The 26571-nt window shown below is 42.1% G+C and overlaps 1 protein-coding gene across 2 annotated transcripts in view; it reads left to right on the top strand.

Annotated features, from left to right (window-relative positions):
* The first annotated feature begins 15630 nt into the window (after positions 1-15630).
* The window catches only part of slit2 (slit homolog 2 (Drosophila)), a 120731-nt gene continuing 109790 nt past the window's right edge, over positions 15631-26571 (top strand). Inside the window, exons 1-4 of one of the 2 annotated variants that reach the window (XM_049572647.1) lie at positions 15631-16313; positions 16402-16621; positions 17532-17603; positions 20144-20215. In XM_049572647.1, the coding sequence (XP_049428604.1) occupies positions 16413-16621; positions 17532-17603; positions 20144-20215 (353 nt within the window). In that variant the 5' untranslated portion in view covers positions 15631-16313; positions 16402-16412. Of the gene's footprint in view, positions 16622-17531; positions 17604-20143; positions 20216-26571 lie in introns of both variants that reach the window. The other variant, XM_049572648.1, reaches the window with a different exon arrangement.

Below are 26571 nucleotides of genomic sequence, written 5' to 3'. Positions count from 1 at the left end.
AAGGTGGAGAGCACTGCGAGAGCTAAAGGGGCTACAATTTGACTCGGAGCTAGCTCTTCTTCTCCTGGACAGGTACAACATAAAGTCAAATGTCTGTTTTAATTAGTGTCACAGTAACGTTAGGCACATGTCGCTATGTCAGTTCAATTAAATTTAATGTTACAATCGTAGCATGGGTTAATGTCCGGAGCTTGAGTTATTAGCGGCTCGGTCCCAGCAATGGGTCAGTCGTTTTCAGTTGTGTTAGGTGAGTAGCCCGGCAGCCCGCTAACATTTGCAATTAGCATTGTAAAATGTAGCCAGGCTAAAACATCGCTCTCACTCACGGAGAAGAGTAAGAACGTTAGCGTTAGCTCCCGGTGTTAGCACTAGCCGGGATCCGGCGATGGCTGTAGCCGAGTCGGCTGCCACCGGCTACTGGAGTAGCTTACAGCTATGGAGCGCTTCTACCAGCTCTTCTAGTCACTGAGCCTCGCCTCCATTTCAGCAAATATATTGCATTTATTACAGGTACCATCATCACTGAAGTAGGCAGGGGAATAGCTAAACACAGGAGAGACCGAGAGTGAGTGAAAGACATCGCTAACTGCTAAACTAAGTTTAGATGAGGCGAGTGGGGTGGGGGGTGGAGAGCAGAGGTAGAGGGAGGTGTGGCTCATGACACACTTTGTTTTGGTCTACAGGCAGTGCACAACAGCAAACCTAGCGGTGAAACGATTTTGCTTTTTGCCCCTTTAAAAAACAAAACGTTTGGTAAGGTTTATAAAAAGGATTGTGGTTCCGGTCATTGTTGGGCAAATTACTTTCAAAATGTAATGTATTACATATTACTAGTTACCTTCACTTGGAAGTAATTAGTTACTTTACAGTTTTACTCTCTGTGTAGAGTAATTAATTACTTATTACACTACCTTTGTGTTACTTTAACCAAAGTGGGCTCAGAAGAACTAATGTTGATTTTAAATGGATGAGAGTCATGCTGTTTCACAGCAGGTGATCAAAGCACAGAAGCTCAACTTTGTATTAAAAGCCCCCAGTTACAGTGTGATGATATAGCTATGATATATTAGCTATTATAGCTTAGCTATTATATATTATATTATAATATATATAATATATATATTATTATATATAACTATTAAATAGTCTAGACCATTTTAAATAAATGAATAGCCTTGGACACAGGGAGGGATCAAAATCTGATAATTATGTGATGTGGATAAACATTTTTGGGTCCATGAAACACAATAAACAAATATTGAGGTTAACACAACAAACAGAATGGCGTGCGATCAAGTCACTGTGACGAGTGCTAATTAATACTACAGCACTGGGAGTCTGTGGTGTGTCAGTCAGCTACAACAGCACCGGAGAGATGTGTAAGAGCGGGACTGTGTGCCAGCGTTGCTCTGTGGTTGTAGGTGATGTGAATGGCAAAACTTCCAACATATACTAACATCATCCAGGCCAGATGCGTCGATCATTGCCGGGACGAGGGAAAAACAAACCTGAGGCCAGCTCCTTATCCCGCTGCTTTCAGGCAGCCTTAGGACGTAAACTCAGAACAGAAGAAGTTGTAGGGATATGAATAGAAACACACTGGCCATGAAAACGCACACAATCACCAGCACCCTTCTGTAATATAACGTATAATAAATGACATGACAACACACAGCAACATTTGGGGAATGTGTTTTCTGGTGGCACACTGGTGGAAGTGGAGCGGTGTGGATCAGTGTAGACAAATGAAAAATGACAACAATAAATAGTTTATTTCAGGTGGAAACACGTTACGCAACATTGTTAAGGTAATAATATTACCTGAAATCATGTCGGTAATGCGTTACATTACTTTAATACTGCTAAAAAGTAATATAGTAAGTATGTAACACATTGTCATTGTTTTGTTTTATTGGTCTGCTTATTGCAGTGGATGGCATTATATTGGAGTCAATTGAAAGCCCAAAGTGTCTCATACAGGCACTGTAGGTTGCCTTGTGTGTAGCGAACAACTGCAGGGCCACTGACCAGGCTGCTATACTGATGCTCTGGGAATGACAACAGGTTGACAATTTCTGTGCTGCTGCACTTCAGAAGTGTGTCAAGCCTTAAATGATTTACTTATACCCCCTATACTCCCCTCTTGCAGGATGCGGGACCCCACGCATCATTCCCTCTATCTGACACAGAGCAGCACTCTCCTATAAAGCCCCATCTGCAACAAGATTCCTGCCCTTGTCAGAGGATCATATACTGTGTCAGTATTTAAGAGCCATTTCTTCAGCACAGCTCACAGCCTACTATAACTCATTCAGTCACTTCTTCTGCTGTAGTAGTGCTCACATCAAACTGAGGCAGTATTTCATTGTGTTTGTGACGTGCTGTGCTCCCTCCGTCTCTAGCTTTTGTTAGCTCTGTGTTTTTGTTCTTTGGCAGTTTTGGGGAAAAAAAGCCTTTGCAGCAACAAATCCTCTGACAAATTCCTAGATTATGCAGAGTGTGATAAACAGATGACATATCTCCAGCATGGACGCTGTTGCTGTAAAGTGTTTGTGCATGTGAATATATTAAAGAGTATGTCAGGACGCGGTGTTTTATGGTTATTAACTCCATGTGGCTTTTCTCTGATTCAGCGTGCTGGAAAAACAATGAAGGGAAGGAGAGAAAAAAGAGAATGATTATTCATTGTTGTTTATTCTTTTCTGTGATTTAGCTCCTTGCAGAAAAGAAGAGGAGAATATCTTTTGTTCTTCATCTGTAATCTATTCTGTCTGCTTCCACTTGCTCGCTGTCACCTAGACTACATCTTCCCCAATTTGGCGAGACAGGGGATATATGGGATATATTCTATTTCCCTCCTAATCTCAATTTGAGTTCAGCAATGGGTTCAGACAGATGTTTAATCTGTTGTCACAACAATGCTCCTCAACAAGCCAGCTCTGCACAACGCACAATTAGTTTCACACACATGTTTATCTTGTACTTATGGGCTATTTTAGGATAATGGCGGTTGAGTTGTTTTGGTTCACGTCCATGGAAAAGCCACAGAGTCACTGTGCTTAAACACACAAACACTGAAGGATAATTGTGTAAAAGGATTAGAATGGCTGAGACTCTATTGTTGCGCCATGAGAGGAAATATGCAAGACTATCATGTCTGGTTGGATACCATCGTCTATTATTGCTAAACACACATTCAAATGTGCAAATCTACCTAGTTTGACGTAGACAGGTACAAACACCTCCATCAAACAATTCAATTTCATCCCTTTCTTTAACTGAAAAATGCAAAAACAGTTTTAAAGCAGGGGCGGCACGGTGGTGTGGTGGTTAGCACTCTCGCCTCACAGCAAGAGGGTTGCCGGTTCAATCCCGGGCGTGGGAGCCCTTCCGTGCGGAGTTTGCATGTTCTCCCCGTGTCAGCGTGGGTTCTCTCCGGGCACTCCGGCTTCCTCCCACAGTCCAAAGACATGCAGATTTGGGGACTAGGTTAATTGGTAACTCTAAATTGTCCATAGGTGTGAATGTGAGCGTGAATGGTTGTTTGTCTCTATGTGTCAGCCCTGCGATAGTCTGGCAACCTGTCCAGGGTGTACCCTGCCTCTCGCCCGATGTCAGCTGGGATAGGCTCCAGCCCCCCCGCGACCCTCAAGAGGATGAAGCGGTTAGATGAGTTTTAAAGCAGATTACCTTACATTCAATTGAACAAATTTCCTGGACTCATGCTTGTTTTATGCTGTAGGGAGATGCTGATAGTTCGACAGTTATCAAGCACAACATGAAATCTTCCAGTTATAGAAAAACAACAGAAAATGGGATGAATGCAAACTGCATATTTCAGGGCAGAGTCCTGCAGCAGGTTGTGGATACCCGACAGGTAATCCACATAAAGCTTTGTTACGGGTATATATATATATATATATATATATATATTTATATACACATATATATATATGTGTGAAAATTCACAGGTACAGGCACAGGTAAAAAAAAGATTAACTACATGTGACTGGACAGCAGGTGAGAACAAAAATAGATTTTTCATTTTTCAGAAAAAAACAAATGAAAAAGAGAACATCTAAATCACTGTTATCAAACTGCAGTTCATTTTATTCTGAAAGTCAATGACAGATATCGAACCTTTGACTTCACGGACATTTAGGACTCCAGTGATGAAACTTTGAAGCCCGAGGATGAGGTGGCAGCCTACACTGAGGTCAAGACACCCAAGGAGGATCCTTTTGAGGTTTTTGTGGTGGTGGAAGGAACATGCTAAAATGTTTCCTATCCTGTGAATGTCTTCACCATCCCGGCATTGAGTGCAGTCAGTGACAGAGACTTATCCTCCGCTGGATTTGTAATTCAAGAAAGGAGAACCCAGCTTTATGGAGAGAGCCCAGCCTGTGTGTTTAATCACAGGTGTGGGTTGGGTGTGGCTTTGCCTTAGACATAATGACGGTTAACGGGCCGGTTCTGGTACTGAGCTTTACAGGTATCGGCAAGAGCGATACCTGTAAAGCAGCGTAGAGCTGAAGGGAGCGGATGGTAAATGGGTCAAACAGACACAGGAATTTCACCCAGGAGACTGCAGTTTGTGTCTCATGTGAAACCAAAAGTCACTGTGGTTTTAATATAATGTGACATAACGTACGGTCATTTTGCACTGATGTCACCAATGTATTATATACATGTATGTATTATGTTATGTATTATATTTTTTCTAAAACCTAACCAAGTAGTTTTGTTGCATAAATCTAACTGTGATCTTCACTGCATTAATCATGTTACAATTGCTTACAGCTGTGAGTCACATAGAGTTGCTAAAGGGTGCCCTGTGCATTGCTATCAGATGCAGACAGGTGTGAGAAACTGGCAGCGTTTGATGACCTGAGAACAAGAATGAGGAACCATAATATATATATATATATATATATATATATATATATATATATATATAGTACAGGCCAAAAGTTTGGACACACCTTCTCATTCAATGCGTTTTCTTTATTTTCATGACTATTTACATTGTAGATTCTCACTGAAGGCATCAAAACTATGAATGAACACATGTGGAGTTATGTACTTAACAAAAAAAGGTGAAATAACTGAAAACATGTTTTATATTCTAGTTTCTTCAAAATAGCCACCCTTTGCTCTGATTACTGCTTTGCACACTCTTGGCATTCTCTCCATGAGCTTCAAGAGGTAGTCACCTGAAATGGTTTTCCAACAGTCTTGAAGGAGTTCCCAGAGGTGTTTAGCACTTGTTGGCCCCTTTGCCTTCACTCTGCGGTCCAGCTCACCCCAAACCATCTCGATTGGGTTCAGGTCCGGTGACTGTGGAGGCCAGGTCATCTGCTGCAGCACTCCATCACTCTCCTTCTTGGTCAAATAGCCCTTACACAGCCTGGAGGTGTGTTTGGGGTCATTGTCCTGTTGAAAAATAAATGATCATCCAACTAAACGCAAACCGGATGGGATGGCATGTCGCTGCAGGATGCTGTGGTAGCCATGCTGGTTCAGTGTGCCTTCAGTTTTGAATAAATCCCCAACAGTGTCACCAGCAAAACACCCCCACACCATCACACCTCCTCCTCCATGCTTCACAGTGGGAACCAGGCATGTGGAATCCATCCGTTCACCTTTTCTGCGTCTCACAAAGACACGGCGGTTGGAACCAAAGATCTCAAATTTGGACTCATCAGACCAAAGCACAGATTTCCACTGGTCTAATGTCCATTCCTTGTGTTTCTTGGCTCAAACAAATCTCTTCTGCTTGTTGCCTCTCCTTAGCAGTGGTTTCCTAGCAGCTATTTGACCATGAAGGCCTGATTCGCGCAGTCTCCTCTTAACAGTTGTTCTAGAGATGGGTCAGCTGCTAGAACTCTGTGTGGCATTCATCTGGTCTCTGATCTGAGCTGCTGTTAACTTGCGATTTCTGAGGCTGGTGACTCGGATGAACTTATCCTCAGAAGCAGAGGTGACTCTTGGTCGTCCTTTCCTGGGTCGGTCCTCATGTGTGCCAGTTTCGTAGTGGCGCTTGATGGTTTTTGCGACTCCACTTGGGGACACATTTAAAGTTTTTGCAATTTTCCGGACTGACTGACCTTCATTTCTTAAAGTAATGATGGCCACTCGTTTTTCTTTAGTTAGCTGATTGGTTCTTGCCATAATATGAATTTTAACAGTTGTCCAATAGGGCTGTCGGCTGTGTATTAACCTGACTTCTGCACAACACAACTGATGGTCCCAACCCCATTGATAAAGCAAGAAATTCCACTAATTAACCCTGATAAGGCACACCTGTGAAGTGGAAACCATTTCAGGTGACTACCTCTTGAAGCTCATGGAGAGAATGCCAAGAGTGTGCAAAGCAGTAATCAGAGCAAAGGGTGGCTATTTTGAAGAAACTAGAATATAAAACATGTTTTCAGTTATTTCACCTTTTTTTGTTAAGTACATAACTCCACATGTGTTCATTCATAGTTTTGATGCCTTCAGTGAGAATCTACAATGTAAATAGTCATGAAAATAAAGAAAACGCATTGAATGAGAAGGTGTGTCCAAACTTTTGGCCTGTACTGTATATATATATATATATATATATATATATGTACAGTATATTAACATATTTCTCCTCCATTGTCGTTCAGCACTTGTAAATGTAAGATTTGACGGTTTGTCTTCATGGTATTTGTCCCTCCTCCACTGTGATTGAACGGCTGAGGTGACAGTGGTGAGCGTAGTGTTTTTACCCTAAAGTTGAATATTTGTCAGCTCTCAGACAAAAAAATGCCCAACAGGCGCACTTAGCTCAGAATTCATGCCCAGCATCTCAGTGTGCTGCTTATGTTTGTAGCACAGCGTTAATATGCAAAGCTCCAATTAAAAACATTATGGCGTCATATATTAAAAAAATAAATTAAAAAAAATGCTTTGATGGACAAGTCCCTGTAGGATTGTGGTCTGTCATTTTGGAACTGTGAAAATCTCTATCCCACTACTGATCTACAGGTGGCGATGATGTGCAAAGAAATGTAACAAAGCCAACAAAGCCATTCAATTAACATGCCAAGGCCAGGAAAGAGAAGAATTTTAGCAAGGAGAACATGGATGTCAACAAAGCAGAATCTGGGATTTTTAAAAAATCAGCTTTTCAAATGTTTTATGAGGAAGAAATTCACAAAACACAATTGAATGTCAACAGAAGCTTGTTTGTTTCCACAGGGCACCTTTAAAGGTTGGTGGTTTGGTCCTTAACCTTCCTCATGTTTAAGTACAAGAAACTAGAGCATTAACTGCTTCCTATGTATATGTAGGGAAATTTTGGGGCACAATCTGTATGTAATGTAACGTAATGACTTTACACCAGAATGCCTCAAAATCACCTTACATGTAGGCCTATATACAACCAATATAAAATGAGTTCTTTCACTGTAATTTTTTTTTCATCAAATCTTCTACCATTCATTAATATTCAGTTAATTACTGATAAATATACGTTTTTTAGTAAGTAAATATAAAAATAATGTGCTCTTAATTTTGGACCACTTCTGTCTCCTTGTCTTTCTTTCACATGACATGTAACGATGACTTACACACACAACAATAAACACTCACCATGCGAAACCAGACACACCTTTCTCCAGCAGCAGAGGAATAGTAAGTTTCTAACATACCAGATCCCTTCATGAGATCCTATTCACATCCTCAATATTTCCCCAGGCTTCGGTGTCTGGGTGTGTGAGACAGACAACAGCCTCTCAGTCCCATCACAACAAAGGTAACCAGCCACTTACACACCTCAGGGCCTCAATCCAGTTTCAGTACACCTCATGGACGGATCACATCAGCATGAAACTGACAGCTGGGAGTGAATGGAAACCAAGACATGAGGTGGCGTGTGTTGTTTTTTTTAAATGCTGCTGTTTGTGTGTTTTGGCGTGGTGGTGTTCATCCTGTGTGTGTGTGTGTGTGTGTGTGTGTGTGTGTGTGTGTGTCTGTCTGTCTGTCTGTCTGTCTGTCAGTGCAGCTGTGTAACCAGCCCCTGTGTTGACAGTGCCAGTCCAAACACAAACATCATTGGTTTTTAATGATGTGATTATTAGGCCACACACACACACACACACACACACACAAACAACATAGTCCTGATGAAGACAAATCCACAGCAGATTTGATTAATGTGATTAATTAATACATAGATGTAATAAACTGTTTGATATTCCATGTGTCCGTCCGCTGCTGCACTGTGTGAACTTGCGTTTGTGCATAAATGAATATTTACAAGTTTGTGTGTGTGTGTGTGTGTGTGTGTACAGTATGACAAGCTCTGAGCAGCATGTGTCTCAGTAGCAGCTGTCCAGAGGCCAGGTGGCTGAACTGACCTCTGCACACACTCACACACTCACTGAAACACACACACTGACCCCCGCACCTTCAGCTTTACTGCATGGCCATAAACCAAAGATAACACAAACACCTCCTAAATCAACAGGCTAGATTGAGCAGCACCAACATCACAGCCGTCAGACAGATCCACTTCTCATTAGCAGCTCTGCAGCCCTGCTAACCTGCCAGATCCAGCATCAACGGGATCATTGTTTCTCACACTGGAATCGCAAGAATAAAGACATATGAATGAAGCTTTAAAATGTGACTTCATAATTACTGCATGCTTCCACTTGTTTTGTTTCTGACTTACATAGTTTGTGGTGTGCAGCAATGCTTTGTCTCTCTTTTCAATGTGAATGTCAGCAGGCGGATGTCTTTATTTATGTGTGGTATTATTGTGTCACATTTAATCTAATGTGGGATGGGCCATTTCAATGGTATGATATAAATGACATTTTAAATAACTCATTCATCATTTGTACTATCAACAAAGATGGATTGGATTAACTGGTCCTGATACCTGTTGTTACTGTTACTGAGACCGCTGAGATAGTTTTAACACAAATTGTGAGCTTCAAGGGGAGAGGACCTATTATACTTTTGTGTAATTTGTGTCATATATAAAGTCAGATCTTCATATCTAAGGTCCAGTGCGTAAAGTTTAGGGGGATTTAGTGGCAACTATGAAAATTGCAGAGTGCAACCAGCTGAAACTTCTTCTAGTTAGAATTCCTTCAGTTTTCGTTGTTCAGGAGGTTTTTACCAGGAGCTGAGTTATCCACAGAGGTCTCTCCAAAACAAACAGACCTGGTAATTTAAATCTGTAAAAACACTACACAAAGCAGTTTCACTTTGAAAAGTGTGTCTTTTTCCGACATCGCGCAGGGGTTGCTAACTATGGTGGCCAACACGAAAGCCCCAATGGCCCTATCTGGAGCCGCTGTTTAGCTTTTCCTTCCTGGGCTGCTGTAGGAAACATGACATTCTCTGTGGACGAGGACAAGCTCCCTATGTTGATATAAACGGCTTATTCTAAGGTAAGGAAAACACATTAAGTCTTATTTTCAAGTAGTTATACACCAAAGAAAAAAAAACTTTTATATTTAATTCCATTTCTGCCAGTATATCCCCCTAAATCCTACACACTGGCCCTTTAAACATGATCTAAGTTTTAAATAATGAGGTAAACAGAAGTAATAGAAGTAATACCCGTGAGCAAAAACCTCTGGTTTCCTACCATACACACTCATCGCTCCATTTCCAACAGCTTTTTTCTACTCTGGTGGTTACAGTGTGATGTAATAGTGTGCTAGGTGTCTTTATATGTTCATCTACTCCAGGCATGCCACCTCAAGTGTTTGCATTGCGTAGCTTATACCGCTAAAAGCAAGCCACATGGTAACATCAGGGATATACTGTATGTAATCTTAGTTGCCGATGTTGTAAATTTCTCCCTGATTTTGGATTTTATTCCTGCTGGGACATGTTTGGATGTGTTTAATGCCTGGTACACACTACACAACTTTCCTGTCTGTTCCAACAGTCACTATGTCACATTACACGATTGTGGAGTCATAAAATCGTGCCGTGACTAGGCCGACAGACATGACACACTACACGATGGTTCACACCAATCATCCCTGATAGTCTTTCATGACGTGTGTGATGTCACCGGGTTATTCTTGTCCTAATTTTATTACTTTTATTATTATTTGAGTCACTGTGTCTGTTCATGTGCCAACTGAAATGTTGATGTAGTAATGTAAAAAAGCACCACCAGATGGCAGGAGCTACATTTGAAGTTCCGTACGCAAACATGCAGGTCACTGAATCCTCCACAGCAAGTTCCTGCAAATGTTTCGCAATAAAAGCCTTTTTAGAAAATGAAGGGATTCTCTCAACCAAAGTTATAAGAGGCTTTTAATTTGAAAGAGATACAGGAAGTAAGTTAAGTTTGACATGACAGCAGATCACTCTGTGTTCCTCCGACAGAAGCAATTGTGAACGACAAAAAGAAAATCAAACATGCAAGACTTTCTGTCAGGACGTCGTGAGGCGTCCCAGATGCGACTTCGAATGTCGTTAACTATGACACCACATGAGATGAAACGATGGATTGTCGCTTACGACACTCATTGTCGTTTACGATCTGTGCCGACACCGTATGTCGCTGCATCGAGCTAGAATCAGGCTGATATGGTGTAGTGTGTACCAGGCATAAAAGTGTTTACTGGTGATTTTTCACAGTAAAAAGTGCTGCAATTCTTCATTACAGTCATTCCCCAGCTGAAGTGACAGAGCAAAGATGCCAGTATGAAATCCTGCAAATGCTGACCAATCAGAGCAGACTTGGCTTTTTTGGGAGGCGTGCTAAAAGAAAAACAGAGCCTTCTCACACAGAGGGTAGATACAGGTGTTCCAGCACAGACAGTATGAGGAAAACTAAGTGTTTTTTGATCATTAAAGAATGCAAACATGTTCTAGTAGAAACCTTAAATACAAGGCAGAAGCCGAAAATGAGCACAACAGGTCCTCTTTAATGGGAGCGAACCACTGAAGTGAGTCAAAACTTTGGATAAAGGATGATGCTTGAAACGAATACATTTATAGATCATTATTTGTTTCAAAATTGAAGTGTGTAATATATTGAAATAAAAATCACATATATTTCTATTGGCAAGGTGGAGTGTGGTCAGACACTACAAATATAGTACTGAGATGTTCTGCATACGCTGCTTCCGAGAAACATAAATCAAGTTTGTCAAGTTGCACCTGTCTTCACTGACAGTGCCATCTAACTTCCTGAGCTCTGGAAATATAATAGATCTTTGTTCATGTTACCTGCAGGGTTGATGACATTTTCCCTTCATGAGAACAACAGCGACTTGCAACGACTTCAAACACCTGACAATGTGTCATTCTTGCTTTACTTTGTCATGAAGATTTACTGTAAATAGTCACCAGACACTTTACTTCTTTAGCACATTTCCCACCATCCAAAGAGAAAAATAAATGTTACACAGATATAGACTATAACATACAGGCTGTCACCTTGAAAGGACAAAACACTTAATTGTGCCTTTAGAGATTTCTACAATATTTACCCAGTTGTTATTCTTCTCTCTGTAGTTTTATGATTGCTGTTTTTATCTACATTTGCCTCTGTTTCTTTTCCTGAGGTTTCTTCATTTTTCTCCCAATTATAATGCGTTTGTTCAGTTCAGTATAGTTTTTTTGGTCTTTTTCCATATCTGTATAAAAGTTCTTAGGACAAATGGAGTCATAAGTTTTATGTTTTGGGCTGTATAGATAAAATTGACTAGACTGCTTTGTAATACAAAGGAGCTGTATACAACATTCAGAGCAAATCTATGATTCCGGGCCTTTCCAAAATTGGACTCTACCTACTCCCAGTCTATCGCTGAGTATAACTCTGTTTGTAGTCACCTTCACAGTTGAATGAAGCTCCCTCCATCAAGGTGTAGGGGATAAACACAGTGGCAAGCTTTGGGACAAACTTTCCTCTCTGTGGCGGAAAGAGGAACTGCCGTAACTTTTCGTAATGATGGAGAAAAATAAAGCTTAATCCAATTTAATGTTCTTCATATGCATTTGTAGCACTTGTGTGCTGCTTTTGTTGACCTAATTTTTTTTGTATATTATGTTTTTATCATTAAAAGAAATGAATGAACATCTTTTGGCTTTTCACTTTGTGAGCTGCTTGTTTTTGTAACAGTTCTTGTAAATATACAGCACTACAATCAGATGAATGCGACTGTTTTCTAGGGGCTAGAGAAGGATCTATTTTATCCTTTATACAAGGTAACCTTGAAAACGTTAACATCTGTATGACAATAGGCCTATAAATGTTTATCTTAGTTTGTGCAGTTTATGTTTGTAAGGGTAGTCACAGAACTTTATTTGTCTGGAGCACCTTCTATGGTGAAGACAATATGCACACAGGTAGTAAATCAGAGTCAGTGCAGGCTTTTGGAGGGCTTTATAATTCACATCCACTGCTCACTAGTTGATTTGGGACTGCACTCAGTCAGTACATTTACATGCACATAGTTGTCAAGCTAAGCTCATAGCTCGGCTAATCAGTCAAGTCAGACTTCTTGTCTTGTCTGAGTATACATGCAGAAGAGAAAATTGAATTTCAGACCAAGTACATCTGACTCCTCCTCGATAGGTGGCGCTGTGTCCTTTTTAATATAATGCATACTGAACTAGTTCTGGTTGACCCAAAGAGGAAACTAACAATGAATAAAGATGGCGGAGCATGAATGTAGTTTCCTCAACCATCCAGAAATGCGTCTTCTGCTTCTTGGTTGCCATAGTGTTTGCTTGTTTTTCCGGGAGTTACTGCACTGCTGCCATGTCATCTCCTTCTTCCGGGTGAAAGCCAGAGAGAAAGTCCTGAGAGAAAAAGCCAAGTCCGACTCCAGTTGGAATAAGTGGATACATACAGCAATAGTTCAGTTTTCAATCGAATTATCTACTGTAGGTGTGTTCATTGAGCTAGGGATAGTTCAATTTCAGTCGGACTAAGTTGTTTACATGCATTTAAAAGTCCGGTTTCAGTTGGACTAAGCCAATAATTCAGCTTTCTCAAGCTGCATGTAAAAGTACTGACTGTGGCGGACTCTCTGCAAATGCGGAAATGGAGTGAAGTGGGCAGGGAAAGGGAGTAGGGTGTGGTTTGGGCAAGGCCCTCAGAGTCTGAGCAGGGATTGTCTATGGCTCTCAAGTGGAGGTGGCTGATCCGGCAACTAACAGTGAATGGTGCTAACAACACGAACAGTGCTAACAACAGTAACTGTGCTGACAGAGCTAACCTTCAGCTGGGGGAGACCGGAGAATAGAAGTTACACTTTTGCAACCATGACTTCGCCATCAATAGCTGTAACCACCCACAACTCCTGTATTGCACAGTGCAGAGCAGCAGCAATGAGCTAAACAGTGGGATTCACAACAACAAACAGAGAAGCTGGGATCACAGCATACACAGAGGGATCATGACTTCATTCTCTGCTCAAAATGCCATTACTCCACAATATCTTTACATAGCAAACAGTTGTTCGCTGCTGTATTAATGCTCTGAATATTGTGTTCCTCCTCTTTAACGACCAGTAAAATATTTAGATACTCAGTTTGGAGAAAATATGACTGGCAAACCAATAATCTGCACTGCCCTCAGCAAGATTTAAGAATAGCTTGACCTGGGTTTAAAGTGTGTGTGTGTGTGTGTGTGTGTGTGTGTGTGTGTGTGTGTGCGTGCGTGCGTGCGTGCGTGCGTGCGTGCGTGTGTGTGTGTGTGTGTGTGTGTGTTGGGGGTGGGGGTGGGGGGTTAAGAGGAGGGCAGGTCAGGTTAGGCTGTGTCTAAACAGGCTGTGTGCCCTGAAGCCTTGTTGTATTGCAGGAGATAGAGGGGTTACCCTCCATCTCCTCCCCTTTGCTTCCTCTCTTCTCTCTTACTTCAGCTATAATACACCACCATCAGTGACCGGCCTCTGCCCTCCTGTCTGCTCTCATGTCTCTGTCTGCTCCCCTTTTGTTCAGCTATATTACAATTCTTTCCTGTCTATCCCCAAAAACCGCTGTCTGAGTAGACTGTGTGTGTGTGTGTGTGTGTGTGTGTGTGTGTGTGTGTGTGTGTGTGATTGTGGGAGTGTGTGTGTTTGTATGAGGGGTGGGATGGGGGACTCGAGGGAAGTATAACACACACACACACACACACACACACAGACATATACTGAGTACACACAGAGTACACATCAGCATTACAATCACACACAGCTGTTTGTATTCTGTCTTAGGAGCCAGAGAGGGATCAAGACAGAGGAGAGAGGAAGACATGCCTCACCACAGATCTGTCAAACGCCTCGAGATGATACATCACTGAGCCCTAATGAAGAATCACTACTTCTGCACTGTAATCCACTAAAGTAATTCCAGTAGGGACTGGAATCCAGTAATGAGGTTACTATTTGTGCATGTAAATGAAAAGTATCTATGAAAAATTCAACCAGTAAGTCACTACAAAACTTTTCAAATGTAGCACAGGTGACCCTTTAATTTGAGCCCCAAGTTTGATCGTGTGTCATCATGTCTCCTGCAGGTCTCTGCAGGAGACATGATGACATAGGCCTGCATATATATATATATATATATATATATATATATACACATATATATTATCTGTGATGACAAATTTCCAAAAGCCTCCATCATTTTATTATGGCAAATTATATTAAAAAAAACTGTAAAATATATACACAACAGTTATGACAGTTATGTCCTGAGTGACAGCCCTGTAGCTCTATGAGTAAACAGGCGTCCTTAAAAGCTGATTTAACTTGTTTTCATGTTTTTTCACTACATGGATTCCACACCTTAAAGTAACTGTTGAGCATACCCACTGCTATTATTAAAGATCAGCAAAATGCTGCATTTGCGAATAAGTCATAATAACCCATGGGTCTGTCTATTGGTAGGTTGCCACTTTGTTTTGTAGCAGTTAAAACTAATCGATCATCATCCAAACAAGACGAAGAAAAAGTTTCTGAAAGTTTGACTTGTGTGTTGGAAAGTTTCTCTCCTGTTTGCTGAATCTGCTGTTTGAAAGAAACTCATAACTCTTCATTTATGAAGCCAGTAGCTGCTGTACTGTTTGATAATTTAAGCTGAGGAAACTCATCCTATTTATAATGGTTAAAGATAACTTAATTTGCATTTGCAGTGCAGTTACTCTGGATATGAAAGTTGTAGAGGGCTCATCGTGTGGTCCCACTAACAACAAGTGCGACAGGTGTTGTTTTATGTGTCTTATTAGTGCACACTGTCTGGAGGCAAAAGAGCAACAAATGTGTGCTCGATACAGCACTTCAGTCTTTGTTCAGCCCTGTGGACATCTAAGAATCAGATGGGTTTCCCCCATTTTGTGCACGTTAGATTTCACCGAGAAGCTCTGTCGCCTTCCCGAGGCCAGATGAATAAAGCATCAGGTGACCGGGACACTGCAGTGAGAATGAAAGTCCCCTTCCGAGGTCAAACTGTTGCTGTTTGACTGACGGCCAGTTGGAAACCTACGCAGTGCGTGTGTGTGTTTGTGTTTGTGTGTGTGTGTGTGTGTGTGTGTGAGAGAGAGAGAGAGAGAGAGAGAGAGAGAGAGAGAGAGAGAGAGAGTTGCCGGACAGACGCAGTAGCAGACGTGCCCGCTCCCGTCTCCCTCTCTCTCTCTCCTATCACACACTCTCGGGAGCAGCGCTTTGACGCACCACGCAGAGTTGGATTATAGTATTGCGCGCTGGTCTTTCACAGGGCTTTTCCCTCCTTCACATTTCTTACACCCTTGCCACTGACCGGCTATTGATATCTGATCGGAATCAATATCTCTCCACCACGGTGACCTGTGCTGAGCTTTTTGGGGAAACCGAGCGCTGCCGCTGCCTCCTCTCCGGACGCGTGTTGTGAATTAATAACCAAGACAGCCTCACCTGGAGTGTGTGCGTGTGTGTGTGTGAGAGAGAGTGTGTGTGTGTATATGCACTAAAGTGTGTGTGAGAGTGTGTTTCTCTGGATCAGATCAAGGAGCGAGGTGTTTCACTGGCTTGGTTCCGCACATATTCCATACACAGACACACCACACACACACCGGGGGGATTTGGGCACCGCATGCCGGGGACATGTGGAAGTTTGCGCCGCTGTAGCGCAGCCAGAGAGCCGGTCCACCGCCTCGTCGACCTCCCCTCTCCCTGCCCAGGGGGACCAAATTCCCGGTTCACAGCCTTCACACATCGAAACCCCTCCAAGAATACCTAAATGTAAAATTCAGAACGAGAAATTTCAGAAACACACGTCTGAAAGGGGGAGGACAACGAAAAAGGAGGACGGCATCCCGTTGCGTGCAGAGTTTGGTGAGCTGTTTCGGGGATTTCGGGGCTTTTATTTTTTAACGCCCTTGTATTTTCTCAGTATTTTGTGGGTCTCATATTGGCCCCCCAGTTGCCGCAGTGATGGTGGGAGCTCTGAGCCCCGTTGGCCCTGGCCGCTCCCCGGCGACTGCGCTGGGGCTGCTGGTGGCTGTTCTGGTATCGGTCCTGTCCGGCGGAGCGGACGGCCAGCCCTGCCCGGCCCAGTGCTCCTGTACCGGGACTACAGTGGACTGTCACGGCCAAGGGCTCCGCAGCGTGCCCAGGAACATACCCCGCAACACGGAGAGACTGTGAGTACTGTGAGTGGGGGACAGCTTTAACAGCGCAGTTTGTAACATTTCAAAAACAATTTCAACACACTTCACAGGGGAAATCACCAGAATATGATCTATTTCTGTGTCAGTGATGCTGAAGAACAAGTGTGCACTGATCTCATACTATTTAGAATTTAATAAATATGTGCTTTCCCTGAAGGGCTTTAAGAGTTTACAGCAATCTTATCACACTTTCTATTTGATAACCTAAATTATATAGCCACCATTTTTTAGGATCATATAATATTTCTAATTTTGAAATTAACAGTCTTGTTCGTATATTTGTTTTGTCCATCCTTTTAAACTGCATACTGATGTGTATTAGGAGGATTGTTTCCTTGGGGACCACATCTTAATAGCGCAGGGCTCTACATGTGACCAAAAAAACTCCTCACACCTCAGGCTGTGTAAATGCTGCTTAATGCACATTTTTGTTTTGTCATAGAAACAGTAAAAACACTCGAGATTTCGCTGCTCGTGTTTAATGGGAGGCTTCGTTATTGCTGATCGCGGAGCTGAAGTTAGGGGCACTGCTGTGGTTGTGTTGGTGGTTTCGCACTGTTGCATTAGCACAGCCTCCGTAGACCACATCGGTTTGTCTGGAGACCAGCAAGTTAATCAAAAACGGATTTGGACAAGTGGGCTTTGAGTTAAACAGGCCCTGTTTTATTAGTCAGAGACCTCTTGATGAAATTAAAATTTGTCCAGTGTAGTGCAGGGGCTCCTCTCAATTTCTCTGACGCTCAAATGACAATTGTGCATCGGCCACGGCACACCAACTTTCAACAAAAAGCCCTTCAGCAGCTCACCTGCTTTGCCCTTGTTTTATTACCATATGATATGTCATGTACTGACAGTGCCCCTCTTTACCCATTTCTCTGTCCAGGGACCTGAATGCAAACAACCTCACCAAAATCAGCAAGGCGGATTTTGCAGGACTGAGGCATCTGCGAGTGTTGTAAGTTGTCTTTTATCTATTTTATTTTCTCCTTTCTTCTCTCTCCTCCTCCTCTGCAGATGCAAAAGAAAAAACCCAAATACTCTCACGCACAGCTCTGACAAGCAGCACCTTGCATTTCCAACAACTTTTTCCTCCCCAAATACCACAACACAGATTTAACTGTTTCCAGTCCTGTTCAGCATCATCACCCAGCAGCCCCGGAGCTGCCGCATGCAGCACTGCGTCTGGAAGCGGCGGTTTCTTTGAGCCCGCTTGTGTGTCTAAACAGAATAGCAACGGCACCTGTTAATGCTGTCGTGTTAATCTGCCAGTGGAAGTGTCAGGAGGGGCTTATTTTAACCACCGGGCAAAGAGGGAAAGAGATAGCGGTCATTAGGTGTAACCGCGGAGGGAGGAATGCAGCTGGAAGGGAGGGAGGGTGGAAGGAAAGGAAAGGAAAGGAAAGGAAAGGAAAGAGTCAAGTAAGAACAGGTTTCTTACCTGGGATGTATCCAGAGTGGGACAGGGATAACCTGCTTTTATTGTGTGTGTGTGTGTGTGTGTGTGTGTGTGTGTGTGTGTGTGTGTGTGTGTGTGTGTGCTATTCAGTTGCTAAAAGTGAATGGCAGGGAATGCACATTGTTGGAATTCCTCCAGAGATTATGTTCTTAATTGTGTGTGTGTGTGTGTGTGTGTGTGTGTGTGTGTGTGTGTGTGTTTATGTGTGTGTTTGCACCAGTGTTAATGCTAGCCATTTCCTATATGTTCATGTCTACCTGCCTGCATTCACACACAACCTTGACCATTTGAATTGCAATTAAAGCTGCAACAATTGGTTGATAAATCGAAAAACAATTCAATGTCAAAAAAAAACCCAATCCTGGTTCCAGCTTCTCAGATTTGAGGGTGTGCTTCATTTTTGTCATGTGTGATAGTGAAAAATCTTTGGGTCATGACCTGTTGATTGGTTAAAATCACCTATTTGGAATGTTCACCCAAGCCAAATGGAATCTGCAGATTTTTTTTCTTTTACAGTTTTCAGCGGTGAGTCAGAATGAAAGCCTGCTGAATTCTGTGGAATGTTTTTCTGCTTGTAATGTGAATATTTTTTTTTTTTTTTTTTTAAATCTGCTGAAAATACATACCTCGAAATTACTCAAAGTCCAAACACTCCTCCTGGGGCAAAGTCCTTCTGTTTTGTGACTCACTGAGCACCCAAACCCACCTTTTTAGGGAGTAACATGATTGTAGCTATCCCAAATATGTGGGTTCTACATGTTCTACTTTACTAGCTTATGATTATGTGAGATATGTACGTATTTTGGTGCATTACTTTTCATAGCAAAATGTACAGACAGTCCTGGAGAACAGCCTGTACTGCTACACAGACTAGTATGTTCAGAGCACAGTTACCTGCACAATAAATACCATTGGCATCAGGAGCAGTTTAGTTAGGTTTAGCTTTCAGTTTTATAAGGTTTTAGTGCCAATACTTTGTGGTTGGGGTTAGAAAAAACGTTATGGTTTGGCTTAAAATAAGTTGTGATGTGATTAAAATAACCTAACATTGACTTTTGCTTTCACACGGGACACAAACCTCGGTCTACTGGGTGAAAGTCCTTTATTTGTTGTTCACCACCCCCACTGCCTCTGTATGTGGACATTTTCTCATTCTTCATACTAATGTTACATTGGCTGACTTCCTCCGTCACCACATATCAATAAACTTGGCTGTTCAGTGTGCTCATAACAGCATTGTGAATGCACTAGTGGGTTTAGCAGGTCCCTTCTAAACCATATCAATGATGCTGATAACCACTAATAATGCCTATTTAATCAAGTGTTAACATTTGAACCAGGCGGTTAAAACAAGCACCTTGGAGACGTCACTTTGGGCATTGTGAGGGGTGTTTTTCAGTGTTGTTCGGTAATGGAAATAATTGTTAGCTGCAGCCCTAACTCCTAGTTTATTATGAGTGTACACTGTACAGCCTTTAAAAAATGTGTGTGTGTTTGTGTGTGTCTTCTTGGCTTGGTCAGCACAGTGCTCTTTGGGGAGTTGTGCTAGTGTAAGTGAATGAGTAGTCACAGCTATGTGGTTAGATAGAGAGTAAATTGGATGATAGATGAGTCGCTGTCCAACTGATGGGCCAGTTTTAAAGTCAATTCTGGGGCTCCATCGACCCGCAGCTGATTGTCTTCTCTCTCTCTCGCTCTCTCTTGCTGTTTCAACATTCGATCACTTTCTATCTCCACCAATCTGTTTTTCGTGTTTTTATTCACACCCACTGCCACCTATCTTCTCCATCTCTCCCCCCATCTCCTCTCCAATGTCAATCTCTTTGCCTCTCTCGTGTCCTATCTCGTTCTCCTTCACCTTCTCTTCCTTTTACTCTCTCTTATCTGTGGCCCCATCCAGCCATCTTTCTCCTTTTCTTTGGCCTCTCACAGTGTCATCACACAAATCACTCTGTCGGCTCTATGTGTCTCTCTCTATCACTCTCTTTTTTTCTGTCCAATGCTTATTGTCTCACTCTCTCCTGGTGTCTCTCTCTCAGGCAGTTAATGGAGAACAAAATCACAACGATCGAGAGAGGAGCCTTCCAGGACCTGAAAGAGCTGGAGAGACTGTGAGTTACATTTTTGAATTGAAGCAGCTGCCATTTTATCCCTTACTTATTACTTATTCTCTGCACATATTTATGGATGCTGATTCTTGAACTTCTAAGTAGACATGTTCATTATCATATATGTGGACATAAACACATGCAGACAGGTGACAAATGAGAGGACAAACCAACACAAACTGTTATACTGAAATGCTGGTCTGCCACGAGCCACCAGAACAACTTCACTGCACCTTGGCGTAGATTCTACAAATTTGTGGAGTTCTTTTGGAGGAATGAACATTGTTCCCTCATATTATCTTTTGAATATGGTAGTGGCATTGTATGCCACGCCATGTGTGAGATGGGGTTAACAAAATCTTGGTGACAATCTTTCTCTTATGGTTCTATATCCATTTTGAGGAAAGTGAGATTGTGCTTTGAATTACGGGCTGACAAGGGCAACATTTCCGTTGGGAGAAACGTACTGCATCTTCATAAACGATGCAAATTTAAAAATTGAAATGTGCTGCAAATGAAAAAACATGCTGCAGAAAGCCAAACCAAATTCATTAACAGCAAACATGCTGCAAAGCCAATCTACACAGATGAAGTTCTCCAGGCCTCGTAAAGGAGCACCAAGTGTGCCAGGTTGCTACATAAATTTATTGCTCTTACTGTAAAAGACTAAGACCTAATTTAAGGAAGATTATGTGCCCTTAATGTCACATCTTTACTCCACTTTTCTTCCCAGTTACAAAACAAACACTGTTCCACTTAGCACTCCCCCTAGAGGTCTGGAGAACTTCTGTTGTGTTGACTTGAAATGCAGTGTTTTCTGTTGCATTTGCATTTGGGTTTGTGTGTTTTTGACCTTGTATTGTTTCTGTAATTGCAACGTGTTTTTTGTTAATACATTGTTTTGGCTTTTCACATCGCGTTTTTTTAATTCCCAGCATTTCTAAATAGGCATCATTTCTGAAACTGTTTCCAGTTCTCCTAATGGACATGTTTTGGGCTGTTGTAGTGCATTTGCCCTTGTAATAAATGGTGCTAGCGCTGTTTTGAGAAAAACAAAGTTTATAAAAAATGGGAACTTACAGTGTCACATCAGCCAGTGTATTGTGAATTATCTCTGCCAGTCTAGACCTTCAGATGTGTTTGGTCATGTGTGTGAGTGTGAGTGTCTGTGTTTCTGCAGCCAAACTCGCAAACTACTGGACCAATCAGCCTACTATTTTGTGTGCATATTTATTTGTGTACACCCAACGACTTCTCAAAGGTTGAAAAACCTGTTTTATTGATTGTTTTGTAGTGCCACTAACTGCTGACTCTTTACTCCTCTTTTTCTTGCTTTTTTTCATTGGTTGGTTTGTAGACGTTGGTCATAACAGTAGGCCCATTGTATGAATTTGGTCCCAAATTTTTGACACTACCAGAATTTTAACGCAGGATGTCTTAAAAGCTGTAATTCAGGGGAACTGTCTGACATTGCAGTCTAGGAACACAGTCTTGGATTTAAGACCATAAACTTAATCAGTTTTTTTTTTTCACTCACATTTCTTTGTTTGGGACAGCTGGAAATTGCCCAGAAAACTCAACCTAAATGTATCAGTCTCTTAAAGATCTAAATCATTTTTATATGCATCAAATTATTCAGAGGCCCCTCCCATCTGTTTGTCTTTATAAATGTTTAACCTGACCGTCATGATGTGCGGCTTTCAACGTCTTAGTCCAAGAGGAAGAATTTTGAAACTGAGTCACGGGCAATAACTAAGTGAACAGCCAAAGGTTGTTATGGCGTTGGCCTGGAATCACTGGTATTCAGCATCCATCCCTGAGGCAGTTATGGCATAATTAAGTCTTGGTTGTGTGTGAGGGAGCAAGACAGAAGGGGGATGCAGACCTCTGACTGCTGATATGCCCATTGTGTCGACTGTCAACTTTGCTTGATGTGCGGAGCTGTCTGTATGTGTGTGTGTTTGTGTGTTGTGTGGCCTGACTGCCAGCCAATGACACACTGGAATGCAGCAGACTGTGACAGAGTCTGAGGAGGCTTAGAGACAAGCTTTTAATTAAAGACACATAAAAATCCTTGCTGCTTACACACAAGTTTACAAAAACACAGACATACCTGTACACACACAGAGATATCCACCTGTACACACACACAGGCGCACATACAGCACTAAAATCAAATGAAGGCAGTTCACCTTTATGATAGCTGTTTTGGGTAAATTCTTCAGGAGCGGTTAGGATGAAAAGGATGAAGTATCATGATTGCCCAGCTGCTCTCATCTCGGGTGTGTCGTGCCTGGTTTTTCTCTCCTCTCTGTTGCACTGTGGCTGCTCTTTGTTGACAGAGAGAGAAGCTCTGTGGACCACTATAAGGAATCTGCTAGCGTTTCTCATGCAACCAATGCTGGGTTCTGTCCAGCTAAGCAGATCTGGGAATTCCTGCCCAGAGCTGCAGACAAAGAGGGCAATATTTAACTGCGTATGGTCCGGCTTTAACAGTAAACTTTGATAGTTATTACCCTCTGCGCAAAGAGACGGTGGTGCTGGTAAATACAATCTTTCATTCTACATATGAGCAAAACAGGAACTTGCACATACAATGTAGAGTAGTCCTTAAACAGCAATAGCAGTGAAAGTCTTACAAGTCTTTGTGTGCCTCGGCAACAAACACTTTTGACAGCGGCTAACTTTCTGACACAACATGGCTGTTTTCTGTTGTCCTCGTGAGGGTTTTCAACTGTAATTCAGCGTCTCTGGCGTGGCATGTTCACAAACACAAAGGTGGAGTCAGTCATCAATGCCCCCCCGCAGTTGCCGGACAATGGCACGTCTACGGAGTCTGGAGTCTGGGGGCTCATTTCAAAGGCCTCCGTCCTCTGGGGGGCCCAAGGGGGGCTTGCTGGGCACCGCTGCCCAGAGGAGAGGGCCCTAAGCTGGGCTGATGGATCCACAGTGACTGCCCCCCACAGGGGTGGAAAACGGTTCCCCTTCTCATCCTTTTCTTGCTACAGGCCCTGCAGGGCTGGGCAGGGTGGGGTCAGGTGTGGGGCAGTAGCTGGGGGGTATGGAGGAGGGGTAGGTGGTCGAAGGAGGTGTGGAGGAGATAGGCATGTCACAACACACACATGCACGGACACATACACATGCTTGGGTATGGATACTCTCATGCATGCGCATTAACTTACGCAAGGCTGCTCCATCAGTACTGGTTTTATCTTGATTTTGCCCCCCTCCCGAATCCTTACACCCACTCACGCCTTCATTCATTCTTAAATTCTCCTCATGTTTTTCTAACATACCCACCCATCTCGTTCTCTCTCTATTGTCCTGTGCTTATAGGAATGTCATACATTCTTCACCATCTCCCTGTAGATTATAAAGAATAGGAAAGAGAGCAGTTCCTGATCCTCTTATCCTCCTCTCACATTTGACTGGTTTACAGCCTCTATCCTATTCAAAGTCTGTGAGATTGAAGGCAATAGAAGCCACAGATATGCAGAGAGAAAGGAAACAATAATTACAGGTATTGAGACAATGATAAGAGAGAGCAGTGGTGAGATAAAGCCTCAGATAATTAGTCTGTAATTGAGTGATCACATCGTCAAAGATAATTTTAACAGCGCTGAATAATTGTAAAACAGATTACAGGTAGTGAGACGCATCTATCAACAGTGATCACAAACCTCAAACTAAGGGATCATGTTGTAATGTGTGGACAGTGTGACTTGTAAAAGATAACAGGGAGGGTATGGTTTTCAAAGAAAAGCACTGGATTAGTGCTAAATGATTAGCTCCAAAGCCTGCGAGTGATGACACTGTTCTCTCAGATCATTTCAGGGCAAAGTTTCAAAGGTTTGTTTGTTTGTTTTTTCTTCATTTCTACTGAGCGATAGAGCTTGAAATTATCTGCACACAGAAAGCCATTTTCACTACAACAGATCTGCATTAAACAGTAATTCATGTTATATTTTTTTGAGTCCCTGCCTGTCTGTACAGCAGCCAACCTTTGTTACATTTGTCGGTAAACACCAGTTAGCAGTGAAAATGCTTAAATTCAGGAAAAAGCTCTTCAGTACTGTTGAATGTGAATAATTTTTGGATTTCTGCTTTGTTTTAGGGCAGATATGGTACCTGTCATTAGTGTTTTGATTACAGATCAGATAAGAGTGTGTAAACTTGGTGGATGATGGTTCAGTTCACTAGCTGTGAACCAAATACATGAACTGTTGGAGTAGATATACAAACATTCACGCACACTCAGACTCACACCGGTCATTTTGAAGTGGTTGTGGAATAAAGGCAGTTTCTCTGGGTCATGAAAATGTCCACAAGGTTTGGGATATAACTATGGTAACAGTACTGTGTGTGTGTGTGTGTGTGTGTGTGTGTGTGTGTGTGTGACAGATTGTTAGTGTAAAGTGTGTATTATGGCAGCAGTGGCATCAGTGGAGTAATAATTGGTTTCTGAGGTGGTTTGTTATTTCCTTCCCAGCCAGAGCCTGCAAACCCGTAGTACTACGCATCCACAAGGCTGTGAGGTGTTAGGAGTGTGTGTGTGTGTGTTTCTGTATTTTATGTTTGTGTGGGTATGCATGCACGTTTGTGGGAATGTGCGTATGTGTGTGTTTACTGGGTGGTTTGTTGCCCTCTAGCATCTGTTTATGATTGCAGGGATTATCACCACGCTGCAGTGTGACATTAGCTTGTTGGAGTGACTCTCACACCTCAGACGACTGGTGGCTCAGTCTTCATTCACTTTCAGCCAGACTTTGACTAATGAATCATCACTGTGGAAGTACTCTGAGGGTGTTAATGTGCACACAGGCACACAGTGATGCATTCGTTCAGGTCCAGAAACAAACCACTAAATCACTACTGAGACTGGGTTATTGCAGTCGGAGGCGGTCAGTACTTTTAGGTGGATACTAGAGGTATTCAGCACATGTATGAACAAATCTTCAAGCACTGAATCTTAAAGCTGAACTGACCACACTGAATTACCATCATTTACATGGGTTGTAGGTATCTGATCTTCCCCTTTACTAGGGCTGCACAGGTAGCATGACCCATCCATCAACCTATCTCCTTATGCGAACCCCTTTTCTTTACTCTCATCAGTGCATTGGTCACAGGATTGCAGCCTTCCAATTGTACAAACTACTGGCTCATGATTACATGGGAAGTGTACGAATTGTGGTGCTTTACTTGTAGGTATATGTAAGAGCAGTGCATGAAAACAGCCTGCCATAATTTGAATCTTTGACTTTTAGGGGGCAGCCCTAGCCGTAACCTTTACACAAGATATGAGTAAACAAATGGTTGCTATGGCTTTGCAGACCAAGTCTGTACTTTTCAGTTGAAATTGTTGCACATTTAAAAACTTAATACAACCTTACATTGCTTCAGTTACATTTACACCTAAGTCTGTACTTTTCAGTCGAAATTGTTGCACATTTAAAAACTTAATACAACCTAACATTGCGTCAGTTACATTTACACCTGTCCTTCATTAGAGTTTACAGAGCGGGTTTTTTTGCATCCGTCAAAAGCCTTTAGAGAGTTTTTGACCAAGAAGCAGTGGAGAAAATGTGGCGTAACCTGCAGGACACATACATCTGCAACAAGAAAGAGGAACAGGGTCATAGTGGACAGGGGGCCAGCAAGAAAATTAAGTGGAAATGCATAGTATAGAGGTCCCTCTAGAAATCTTTCATGACAAAGAGAAGGTAATGTTAGCCTATCCAGAAATGCTCAATGGCAATGATGATGCTCACAGCAGAGTGCAATTCAATAGCCGCACAGAATCATAACTCAGGTAGTCGTGGTGCCAAAAGCAAGATGCAGGCAGAGAGTGTCGACAGCCAGAGAAGTCACTCCTGTGGGAAGAAGCAAGGGAACAAAAGTGCCTTTTGATTTTGTCTCGCATTACAAATTTTTGCTACAAATAGTACAATAAATTGCCTTGGACTCAATGTGCATGCTATCTGTGCCTAACAATTTTACCGAATTACAGATTTAAAAATACACAAACAAAAAATCCGGACTTGGTGTGCAAAAGCCTTAACTTGAGATACTCAGTGTGGACTTCAGGATGTATGGTAGTTAGAGTCAAAACAATTAGCTTACAGACAGAAAATTAATCTGCGAAAATAAAGATATTTGATTATTTGTTTACTTTGTAACTTATCAAAAAATATATATACTGTTCAGTATTACTTTTGAACATCATTGTAAATGATGTCTCTAGTTTTAGACTGTTTGACAGACATATCAGGTCATTTGAAGATGTTGCCTTGGGCTCTGGGAAATTGTGATCTAGTCTATAGTTTCTTGAGTCTAGCAGCTGAAGGAGTGACTTCATT

Source organism: Epinephelus fuscoguttatus, linkage group LG3 (genome assembly GCF_011397635.1).
Source record: "Epinephelus fuscoguttatus linkage group LG3, E.fuscoguttatus.final_Chr_v1".
In the NCBI taxonomy this organism is placed as follows: domain Eukaryota; kingdom Metazoa; phylum Chordata; class Actinopteri; order Perciformes; family Serranidae; genus Epinephelus; species Epinephelus fuscoguttatus.
Note: the sequence above shows the minus strand (reverse complement) of the source record. Positions and strands in the feature narration are given on the sequence as shown.